This window comes from Panthera pardus, unplaced genomic scaffold, assembly GCF_024362965.1.
Source record: "Panthera pardus isolate Hobbes unplaced genomic scaffold, ASM2436296v1 HiC_scaffold_2, whole genome shotgun sequence".
Taxonomy (NCBI): Eukaryota; Metazoa; Chordata; class Mammalia; order Carnivora; family Felidae; genus Panthera; species Panthera pardus.
The window spans coordinates 27,611,003-27,623,226 of NW_026526765.1; the positions used below are offsets into that span (position 1 = coordinate 27,611,003).

A 12,224-nucleotide genomic window follows, 5' to 3' on the forward strand; every position below is an offset into this window, starting at 1 on the left:
CATTTCATTCTTGCCTTTTTTGCAGGCCAAATCACCCAAGGAGGCAGATGCAGACCTGAGCTTTGACTCCTACCATTCCACTCAAACTGACTTGGCCCCACCCCTGGGGAGACCTAGTGAAACCCCTCCCCTAGACTCCAAGTCATCTCCATCCGTCTTAACACATTCCTTGAGTAAATCCACTCTCGACAGTGACGGGCAAATTCAGCAACTGCAAGAGATTCTGCAGGACTTGCAGAAGAGACTAGAGAGCTCTGAAGCAGAGAAGCAGCAGCTGCAGGCTGAGCTCCAGTCCAGGAGGGCCGAATTGGTGTGCGTGAACAGTGCAGAGATTTCAGAGAATGGCTCCGACCTCAGCCAGAAACTGAAAGAAACTCAGAGCAAGTACGAGGAGGCCATGAAAGAAGTCCTTAACGTGCAGAAGCAGATGAAACTGGGCCTTGTCTCTCCTGAAAGCGTGGACAGTTATTCACATCTCCGTGAGTTACGGATCACTGAGGAGGAAATAGATGTGCTCAAGCAGGATCTCCAGAACGCATTAGCCGAAAGTGAAAGAAATAAGGAGAAAGTGAGAGAGTTAGAAGAAAAACTCGTAGAGAAGGAGAAAGATTTGGGTATTAAGTCTCCTGGGGAAGAGTACGAGGAGATGAAAAGTTCATATTGCTCTGTGATTGAGAATATGAATAAGGAGAAAGCTTTTTTGTTTGAGAAATACCAAGAGGCCCAAGAAGAAATCATGAAACTAAAAGATGCCCTAAAGAGTCAGATGACACCGGAAGCCGGCGATGAAGCTGGGGATATGAAAGAGGCCATGAACAGGATGATAGATGAGCTCAACAAACAGGTAAGCGAGCTGTCCCAGCTGTACAAAGAAGCCCAGGCCGAGCTGGAGGATTACAGGAAGAGGAAATCTCTAGAAGACGTAACAGCCGAATATATCCATAAAGCGGAGCATGAGAAACTGATGCTAGTGACGAACGTGTCCAGAGCTAAGGCAGAAGAGGCATTGTCCGAAATGAAGTCTCAGTACTCAAAGGTATTGAACGAGTTGACACAGCTCAAACAGCTCGTGGACGCACAGAAAGAGAACTCTGTCTCCATCACAGAACATTTGCAGGTGATAACCACACTGCGGGCTACTGCGAAAGAGATGGAGGAAAAAATAAGCAGTCTCAAAGAGCACCTTGCAAGCAAGGAAGGGGAAGTAGCAAAACTGGAGAAACGACTCCTGGAAGAGAAGGCCGCGATGGCGGACGCCATGGTGCCCAGGTCTGCCTACGCAAAGCTCCAGTCATCACTAGAAAGTGAAGTGAGTGTGTTGGCCTCAAAATTGAAGGAGTCCGTAAAAGAGAAAGAGAAGGCCCATTTGGAGGTCTCCCAGATTCGAAGTGAGGTCTCACAAGTGAAAAGGGAAAAGGAAAATATTCAGGCTCTCTTAAAATCCAAAGAGCAGGAAGCAAACGAACTTCGGCAACAGTTCCAGCACGCTCAGGAGGAGCTCGCAGAGATGAAGAGACAGTCGGAGAGCTCTTCCAAACTGGAGGAGGATAAAGATAAGAAGGTTGGTGAGACTCCATTGCTGTTAAGTTTCTAGTTAGCTAGACACTAGTTTCTAGTTAGCACTGGTCTCTTGTGATTGCTCAGAAGTTCTGCATGTGACTCCATCTGTCCCCATGGCCACATTAAGATTAGTAGTTTGGACATTTATGTTTAAAAAAACAAAACAAAACACTGATCGTCGATCACTCCCCTTATATTGAAGCATTTTCACATATGTGGTGCATATTTTCCCTTTTAAAATTATTTTACAGAAGCTGTGTCAAGTGTCAGGGATCAGAAGCGAACCCACAAACTGAAAGGCATTTGTAACCCATCTTGAACTTCAACTCTTTTGGAATCCAAACAGATTCTTCCATCATATGGAAACCCAAATACTTCCAGACTTAATCCCGCTTCCCTAAGTTCCATGAGCTTTCCCCTGAGTCAGTGTTAAGAACCGCCCTCCGTGGCACTCATTGTCAAAGATGTATATAGGAGGGGAAGCAGGGAATGTGGGGAGCAGGTGATTAGAGATGGGCTGAGCATGGCTTGGTGGAAGGAGGGGAAACAAAGGGGAGGGGGGCGTAAAAAATGGTTCTGTGCCTGAATCTGCTCCACGTCCCCAGTCCTCTGGGTCAGATTTTCCAAACAGCATTGATCAGAGCACTGTTTATCATTTATTCCTTTAGTATGATGAAAATTTCAAAAAGAGCTTCCAAAGCCAAGGGGGCAGAAAGTTAGGAGGCAGAGGTCAGGTTGCGGGGAGGGGTTATGTTTACTTTAAAGCAAGATGCCCAGAGAAGTCAGGGTTCCTAGGACTCATTCCTGATTGCCCATGTCAGCACTACTGAACAAGACATAGCCTTCTCAAAATAAAGAATGCCTAAAATCCTCATTCTGATAGTACCCCCTTTCACAGTAAAATAGGAAAGCATCCTCCTAGCTTTTGTTTACCCTCATGCCTCGAAGCACAGTATTGAATCTGGGGCCCTTATTTGAATATAGTGGCCTTAGAGGGCTATGTGGGTTTGCTGATTTTGTTACCTATTTCATCGTATGGGTTTTCTTTAAAAAATAAAAGAGAAATTGTTCCAAAGTCTCAAGTCCCTGAGGCCAACAAGAGGCTGTGTTGGAGAACTATCCAGAATCTTGCCTACCTATTGCTGATAGTTTTCCTTTCTCGCCAGATAAATGAGATGTCAAAGGAAGTCACCAAGTTGAAGGAGGCCCTGAACAGCCTCTCACAGCTCTCCTACTCAGCTAGCTCGTCCAAGAGGCAGAGTCAGCAGCTGGAAGGACTGCAGCAGCAGGTCAAGCAGCTACAGAGCCAGCTGGCTGTGAGTGGGCTTGTTTCTGCCTCCTGCTTGGGGGGGGGGGGGGGATGAGGGGGTGGGGGGGTTGGGGGTGGAGGACGAGGCAGATTACACACCAGCTCAGCTAGGTGGGGACAGGTTGGAGTGAGAAGAGCCCCAGCCTGAAGGAGTGGCTGAGTAGCTAAAGATTTGTTTGGTGAGGGCAGGAGGAAGTGGTGGGATTTCCAGTCATCACCTGCAATGAGGTGGGTGACCTGGATCTCTGAGAGGGGGGAGGCAGCACGGTGGCACATAGGCGTCACATTGACACATCCACTAACTTTTCACCCTCTCCATTTTTTTTTTTAATGTTTATTTTTTGAGAGAGGGAAAGAGAGACAGAGTGTGAGCAAGGGAGGGGCAGAGAGAGAGGGAGCCACAGAATCCAAAACAGTCTCCAGGCTTCCAGCTGTCAGCACAGAGCCTGACGCGGGGCTCAAACCCACAAACTGCGAGATCATGACCTAAGCCGAAGTCTGACACTTAACCGACTGAGCCACCCAGGCGCCCCACCCTCTCTCCCTTTTTTTTTTTTTTGACTGCAGTCATTACTGTCTCTGGAAGTGGCAAGAACTTTTTCTTATTAGGGCCCAGGATCTCTGGTAATTGCATATCTGCGCGTCTGAATCTGCTTATTGGCCCCTCTCCTCATTTCACCCAGGAGAGTCCTTCCATATCTGTATTCGTTTCCTGTGGCTATTGTAACAGATCAACACAAACTTGGTTTAAAACAACACAAATTTGGGGCACCTGAGTGGCTCAGTTGGTTAAGTGTCTCATTCTTGATTTTGGCTCAGGTCATGATCTCACAGTACGTGAGTTTGAGCCCCGAGTGGGGCTCCATGCTGAGAGTGCTGAGCCTGCTTGGGATTCTGTGTCCCTCTCTCTCTGCCCCTCCCCTACTTGCACACTTGCTTGCGCTCTCTCTCAAACTTTTTTTAAAAACTCCACAAATTTATGCTTTTAAAATTCTGGAGATCAATAAGTGTGAAATCAGTGTCACCAAAGTCAAAGTGTCAGCAGAGCTGGTTCCTTCTGGAAGCTCTAGGGGAGAATCCATTTCCCGGGCTTTGCTAGCTTTTAGAGGCCACCTGAATTCCTTGGCTCATGGCCCCTACATCCACCTTTGAAGTACATCACTCCACCTCTGGTTCTGTTCTCCCATCTCCTCCTTTCACCTTTGGCCTTGCTTCTCTAAGGACCCTTGTGATTATGTTTAAGAGATACCCAGATAATCAGAATAAACCTTTCCTCCATCTCAAGATCCTTAACTTAATCCTACCTACAAGGTCCTTTTACCATATAGGTAACATTCCACAGGTTCTGGGGTTTAGGGTGTGGACATCTTTGGAGGGCCAGTATTTCACCTATCACAATATTTGTTAAGGTTTTTGTTGACATGGGTAGGTTATGTTTTCCATGTGAAATCAAGGGGTGGTTCAAGACAGATCTCTAGTTTCTGTTTACAAACAGGACCTGGATTTCATGATGTCTTCAGTACAGACTTTGATACGGGTGAATTCAGGTTTCTGCAGTCCAGACTCTGGCTGGCCACAGAGTATAAAACCAGCTTTTTTGTGTTATCATCTCTCGCAGCAAAGGAATGATCAGGGGAGAAGAAGATGCTCCCTATTGTGTTCTGCAGGTCATTTTTCTCATAAAGTGGTTATCACAGACTTATAGGTAAAGTGCTGATGGTTTATACAATCATTTTAAAATTTTCAATGTTTAATGAGCTCTTACGTATCAATATTATATAAGGTGCTGGTGGTATAAAAGGAAGACACAGTCCCTGTCTTCACTGAATTTATACTTTAATATAATGGCTTTCCATATTCTCTGTGTGGTAAGCACCGACTGATAGATGCCCAGCATGCTCTGGGCATACAGAAGAAGTGTCTCGAAAGGCTTCCTGCAGGAAGTGATGCTCATGCTGAATCTCAAGGGGATAGGGAAGAGGCAGCAAGGACTGAGATGTGGGATTTAGATGGCCCTTGGCAGCCGTGGCAAGGACAGTCCGAGTGGGGTGGTGGGGTGGGATCGGGACCCCAGTAGGCTGCCCGAGAGAAGTGACCAAGTAGCTAGGAATCTGATGGGGCTGAAGAACCACAACAAGAGGCAGGAAAGGCTACAGCACATTTGCTAGAAAGGTAGCTGGTGATCAGAAGGTGAGGTGCTTTCATTTGAGATTTCAGAGGTAATGACAGAGGCAGGGCTGTGACTGTGAGTATGTGTGGCTGGGAGGAGGAGGAGGAGGAGGAGGAGGAGGTCGTCCCTGGGGAACTGAGAGGCCAAAGTGTCACGTGGCTCATGCATGTGGATGTTGTGGCCATCCAAATGATGACAGAAATAGAGATGTAAAAGAGGGCGATGATCAGAAGATGAAGTTTTAAGTGATTGAGTGGAAGTGTGCAAAAGATGGGAGGAAACAATATGAAAAAAGGTACTAAGTACACCTTCTAATGGTGTGAACTTCAAAGGACTGAGGTTTCATAGGTTGTCCTTGAATAGGAAGGACAGCTTATGTTCTGACACTCATAGGAAAGAGGTGAGAAGGGTATTGATGGACTTTTGTAGATTTTTAAAAAAATGTTTATTTGTTTTTGAGAGAGCATGAGCAGGAGAGGGGCTGAGAGGGGGTACAGAGGATTTGAAGCAGGCTCTGTGCTGACAGAAGTGAGCCCGATGCGGGGCTCGACTCCACGAACCATGAGGTCAAGAACTGAGCCAAAGTCAGACACTCAACCAACTGAGCCACCCAGGTACCCCTGTAGATTTTTGGAGTGATCTATATAGGATCAATTTTTATCATGAAATTGGAGGAAAACCATCTTAGAAGAGTTCAGAGCTAAGATTTTTGAAATCGTCACTGAGGGGAACTGCAACAGTAGCTCCACAAGCAGAAATAAAAGCATCAACAGCTGTACTGAGCAACATACAGCGATTTGGGATTGGTGCCACCACCCTGTTCATCACCATTGACACCTAAATAATTGAACTCCCTGGGGGGCTCTAGGACGGGCTATTTTGTGAGAGATCAACAGCTCCTTTTAAAAGACTAGATTTTAAAAATTAAAGTAATGAATACTTGGTTATTGTAGAAAAGTTGGAAAATACAGAAAACTCTGGAAAATTTCTATAAATAAAAATTGCCCATAATTCAACCACTCAGAGATAGTCATTTTTTGCATTCAGTATGTTTCTTTGCACCATTTATTTTGTGTGAATGTATCTGTGTATTTGCATAAGTATGTATACGTAGGGTTTTTGCAACAAATGTGGGATTATATAATAACTAGTTTTTACGTGAATTTTCTTCTAGAGTTGTATCAAAATATGAAATAGGTAGATTTTCTCCCCCTAAGAATATTGACAGATCTTTCTCTAAGAATTTTGACGAGTGTTCAGAAATCTACATCCCAGTGAGCCCACAACAATTTTTAAGTCCTCATATGCTAGCATTTGGTGGAGGAAATCACTTGGGTGGTAGCATTTGGCCACAGCTTTCTTACCGTTTTTTGTTTTTGTTCTGTAAAGGTCTGCTAAACAGTGTCAAATTGTCTCTTTCTAGGACTGCAAGAAACAACACCAGGAGGTGATATCTGTTTACCGAATGCATCTTCTGTATGCTGTGCAGGTATGATAACAGCCTATGAAGTACCTGGATATCCTAAAGAAATATCACAGTGGATGTCACCCCAGCTCCCGTCACTAAGCCAGTAGAACAAATGAAAAGTCGAAGAGAATCTTTTACATCGAGAAGCTTTAAAACGCCTTTTGCGTTGCTTTGGATTTGTCAGGAGCCCTGTGCCATTTACGGAGAACAGCCTCATCCTCTGTTGAGGAATGAAGGAGGATGTGGCTGCTACCCCCACCAGGGGGAGGAACCCAGGCTTGCTTTCTCAGGCGTGCCAATGTTCTCAGCCGGCAGCACTGTCTCACCCCACGACTGTTGGCCGCTTGGCTGGCGGGGCTCACATTTGCAACTGAGACCCAGAAACCCTTTGCTGGTGGCTCTAGCACACCCAGCCTCATCATCCTCCAGAGAGACGAGCAAGGCCCGCTCTCTCAGTCCCTCCTAGAAACGTCAGAATCACTAGGGTTGACATTCCTTTGGAAGATCCAGGGGAAAGCCAAGGGCTTCATGTCAGCCGGCCGTCGCGTTCCCTGGGGAAGACTGCCAGGACTGACCTTAAGTTCTAATGATTGTCTTTTGTTTGAATTCCTTAGGGCCAGATGGATGAAGATGTCCAGAAAGTACTGAAGCAGATCCTTACCATGTGTAAAAACCAGTCCCAGAAGAAGTAGAATGGATTCCGTGGCAGGACACTGCCCCCTTGTTGTCCATCTTTGTGTTAGATCTGGAGTTGTCGGCAACCACTGCCATTGTTCTCACTCGTGGTATGCACCGTGGCCCAGCCTAGCTTTTTCCCTTTCCTAAGGCAGCTTTCTGAGGACTGGGTCCAGGAGAGGGCTGTCCTCCCCAGAGCTGCTTAGAGACTTGAGAGCAGCACAAGTGAAATGCCCTGGTGTCCCTTCAGATTCCAGAGCCGGAATCTGGAACCAGGGGTCTGGTCCTGGTCCTGGTGCTGGTGGGTGGGCACCTGCTGTGGGACCCGACCAGCTGAGGGGCTTTGTCATCACTGAGCAATATGTTGAGACCTCCCCGCTCAGCGAACGTTGCTTTAGTTCCTACACTCAGGCGGTGTCAGTCAGCACCCGAGAGCCCCTTTGCCTTTGGTTTCCAAGCCCAAAACATGATTTAACTTCTGACCAAAATAGTATGGCACTCGTTATGTGGTGCATACTTAAGAGCCTTTATCATGACATCCTGTGGACTTAAAACATGAATCCCATCATTTTCCCCCCTCTGCCTTATATAGCTCATCACCCTGCTTGTTAGTCTCAGAGTTTGATGAGCACTCTTAACTAAAATACGAAGTTGAGAAACAAAAGCAAGTTGTCCTTAGAAATTCTTTTGAAGCAAATCGTTGACATATTGCAAATCTTCTATGCAAACTTGCCTCCTGTTATCCGTGAAGCTCAGGAATCCAAACATTCGTGTTTCAACAAGGGACAGTAAACTGCGTGTTTACAGCCAAAAAAAAAAAAAAAAAAATGCCTCATAGTTCTTAACCTCAGTTTTTTAAAAGTGTTTTTTTCTCTACAATATTTTTATTGGCTCTTAAAGATGTTTTCATAGCTAAACCCCTAAATGAGTGAAATTTACATTAGACTCTATTAATAAAGTATTTTTAGATAACCATGCTTATGACTTTTTTAAAGCATAACTTCTTCCTCAGAGTTTGCATCGATAGCCAAGGTAGTTATGTATTCCCTTTCCAAACTCTACACGAGCTGCCACCGGCCCCCTAGCCTCTCTGCCATCGTGTCCTCACAACTGTAGCACATTTCTGAATATAGAAAATCTTCCTTTTACCCACTGAGTATTTTTGAATACCCCAGCTCTACCAGTGCCCATAAATGATCTCTTGGAAGGACTGTTAGCCAATCACTTTTCCACCTTTGAAACCAGAATCCTAACATGGTACACATACATGATGGTGCATAGCAAAGGTCGTGGGGGCAAATATTTCTGTTCCCTTGACTTTCAGGTTAAAAACGTTTTGAACTTGCTTGCAGCTTCCTTATGGCATTGTTTTTGTTGAGAGATGTAAGCTAAATACAGACGTCTCCGAAGTATATAACGCAAAGCATAGGCCTGCTCTGACGGGGTCCACAGACCGTAGGGTGCCTGGGCGCACAGGGTGATGGGCTATATTGGAGGATGTGCTCATCTGTATTGGATGAGGACCAACGACCACAAAGCAGAAACGGCTTTCAAGCTTGGTGTTCCTTTTCTTAAGTTGTTTATACTTCACCAATTTAGAAAATGCTCCAAAGAAATGTGAAAGGACCTTTTGTCACAGCACTTAAGAAAATACAAACAACCCCCCCTCCTGCCCCCATGCAGAAATGCTGCAGAGTATAAAACTTGAGACATTTTGTAGGACGCCTGACAAAGTGTAGCCTTTTATCTTGTTTCAGGATGCGTATTTATTATAAGTACTCTGGTTAAATATTGAAAAGTTATATGCTGTAGTTTAGCATTTTGCCTTTGTAATTTACAGAAGGTATTGCAGAAAATAAACTTTTGTTTCATTTTGCATCTCTGTTGACTTTTGGTGCCTTCATAAGCATATGTGTATGGCTTCTTAGGATCAGGTCAGAGGCGTTGGGTATAATGGTGCTTTCCACCCCAAGTCACACTCAGTGGCTGCCAGTGGTCCACGGTCTCTCGCTGTCACCTCATTTCCATCTCCTAGCATCTTTAATGTCGGACTCTGACACCCCCCCCCCTCCACTTTAGAAGACCCCTCCGATTACATCACACCCACCCAGATAACCCAGGGAAATCCTTATTTAAGGTCAGCTGATTAGCAACTCAGCCCCAAGCATCAGCCACTTGTGGGCAGTGGCATCATGGTTCTTCAATTCAAAATTGCCCCTCAGTTGTCTGTTCTCTTTTTAACTATTTAAAAAAATTTTTTTAATGTTTATTTTTGAAGGATAGAGAGAGCGTGAGCAGGAGAGGGGCAGAGAGAGAGGGAGACACAGAATCTGAAACAGTCTCCAGGCTCTGAGCTGTGGGTACAAAGCCTGACACAGGGCTCAAACCATGAGATCATGACCTGAGCCGAAGTGGGACAATTCACCAACTGAGCCACCCAGGTGCCCTCAACTATTTAAAAGCTTCCATTAGATTGGTCGTTTCTCTTCTTACAAGAAAAAAAAAAAAAAGATACGTAAAATATCTTGGAGAAATACTGTTCCCCATCACACATTTAATTCTTTTTAACTGTTGCATAATATTTCATAGTTCGATGGTGCTATATTTTTATTAGTTCCTCATTGATGCTTCCAGAATTTTACAGCCCTAAAAATGATGTGATGACTGTCCTATATATAAATGTCTTCATGCACACATGTGAGGACTATTTGGGTAATTTTCAAATTGCCTATTTTCACAATAGCTTCCATCATGTGATACAAGAATGCAGAGAACAAAAGTAGAACAGCGTATGCACCATCACAGCGTGTGTGAGAAAGAATGGCCTTTTTCTTCACACTGGTTGAATAAGACTCATCATTTTGTTTTCCTTACGTAAACTTGAAGACAGACTGCAAAGCCTTTAATAATTAAACCCACCCAACTTAAGATAAACACATAATACACTGTGTGGGGGAAATGTTCCCAGAACGTGTTGAAGCACAACCTTGTGCAACGTGGCATAACTGTGGAATGCTGGGTGCTGACAGCAGCAGGAACACTCTCCAGCAAAGATGGGGATGATGCTTTCTGAGCAGTTAAAAGGCAGGCTGCAAAGCTAAGCGGGGGCTGGGAAAAGCAACAGACCAAGGCATTCACAGAGTGGCAATTTCTGTTCAGCTTTGGGCAAAGAATTCAAGCGTGAGAGTTGCATATTTGTGAAACAGTCAAAGGACAAGAGCTCAACTGTGATGGTTGCCATGAGTAAGCCATAGGAGCCTGTCGGTTGAGAGAGCAATCAAAGTGGGTTTCAGCAGATGGAAAAGCTCCTCTGAAGAGGAAGAGATAGAAGTGAGTGGAAGGGAAGACATCCCTGCACATTCATTATAAACCAAGCCCTACCATGGGAAGAAACCGTATATTCAAGTACTGTAACTAGATGTACTAGATTATAAATGGAAGATGTGTAGGGGAGAGAAAGGAACAAAACACAGCCAAATACTGTAAGTTTTTAACGGGAGGAGAAGTAGCACGGGTTCCCTTTGTGTGACCTCTGGATGTTTTCAAACATATGCAAATTAAGTCAGGTTAAACACACTGAGTAGGCAAAATAGTGGACCTACCCCCTAAGAGGTCTATGTCCTGATTCCTGGAATATGTGAATATCTTATGTAATATGGCAAAGAAAAATTAAATTGGCAGAATTAAGATTGCTAATCAGCTGGGTTTCAATAACATTGTCCTGGGCTCTATGGTGGGGCTGACTTAATCAGAAGGGTCTGTTAAAGTGGAAGGAGACAAGAGTCAGAGATTTAAAGATGCTGCACCGGGGGTGGCTGGGTGGCTCAGTCAGTTAAGCATCTGACTCTTGCTTTCGGCTCAGGTCGTGATCTCATGGTTTATGAATCTGAGCGCCCACGTTGGGCTCTGTGCTCACGGTGCAGAGCCTGCTTGAGAACCGCTCTCTCCCTCTCTGCCCTGCCCCCTACTCGTGCGCTCTCTCTCTGAATAAACAAACATTAAAATAAAGATGCTGTGCTGCTGGCTCTGAGGGTGGAGGCTGAAGCCACAAACCAAGAAACGCAAGTGGTCTCTAGAAGCTGGAAAAGGCAAGAAAACACGATTCTCCCGAAAGCTCCTAGAAAGAACCAGCCTCGTTTACACCTTGTCTCTAGCCCAGTGACAGCCACTGCAGACTTCTGACCTCCAGAACCATGACATAATAGACTTGTGTTGTTTTAAGCCAATAAATTTGTTGTGATTTGTTACAGCAGTGATAGGGAACTGATATCCATACTGAGGAGCTAGAGTCTCTGCTACTGGAGAGTTCCGCAAGATGACTCCAGGCTTCTTAAATATTGCAGAGCACTGATAATAAGCCAGGCACTTTGTTGAGTGCCAAAGGCTGAGTGGTGAACGTAACACCTCCCGCTCACAAGGAACTCACAACTGATCAGACCGGGGCCTGCCACCTGGTAGGGATTCAGTATTCACTGGGTGGGTGGATATTTAGATGAATGAATTGTCTAGAAGGCCTTGCAATGCTCTGCTCTTTCACGGACCCATTCTTCAGCCTCCTCACTCTTAATTGCCATTTTGCTCTTCCTTGAACCCACCAAACTTGCTCCTGCCTCAGGGCCTTTGTACTTGCTATTATCTTAAAATGTTCTTCTGACATTTGTATTATTTCTCCTTTATTTCCTCTGCTCAATGCTACCTTGTTAGAGAGGCCCTCCTTAACTACTAGCACAATCTATATGTCCACATCACTTTCTAGATCCTTTATCTGACTTTATTTTTCTCCATACAATTTGTCACTTTCATGTAAGGTGGTTCACCCAGTTGAGGGAGGAGGGGAGTCCTAAAATCCAGCCCACCCTCTAGTCCCAAAGCTTAACCACTTAACAGGGGGCCTGAGTCTGGATGAAGGAAGAGGCTTTTTTTTTTAATTCTAATTCACACAAAATTGTTGCCTATTCCCTCAGCTCTGTGTCTTTTTCTAACTTGCAGAGACATCAGACTATTTACTAATAGCCCTGTTTTTCTTTACCTAGTAGAATAGA

The 12,224-nt window shown here is 44.9% G+C and overlaps 1 protein-coding gene across 5 annotated transcripts in view; it reads left to right on the forward strand.

Annotated features, from left to right (window-relative positions):
• RAI14 (retinoic acid induced 14) overlaps positions 1-9,060 on the forward strand; it is a 144,005-nt gene extending 134,945 nt beyond the window's left edge. For all 5 annotated transcript variants that reach the window (XM_019450679.2, XM_019450680.2, XM_053906914.1 and 2 more), the window contains 4 exons: positions 26-1,561; positions 2,727-2,876; positions 6,463-6,528; positions 7,122-9,060. In XM_019450679.2, the coding sequence (XP_019306224.2) occupies positions 26-1,561; positions 2,727-2,876; positions 6,463-6,528; positions 7,122-7,199 (1,830 nt within the window). In that variant the 3' untranslated portion in view covers positions 7,200-9,060. The remainder of the gene's footprint in view (positions 1-25; positions 1,562-2,726; positions 2,877-6,462; positions 6,529-7,121) is intronic.
• The last annotated feature ends 3,164 nt before the right edge of the window (positions 9,061-12,224 follow it).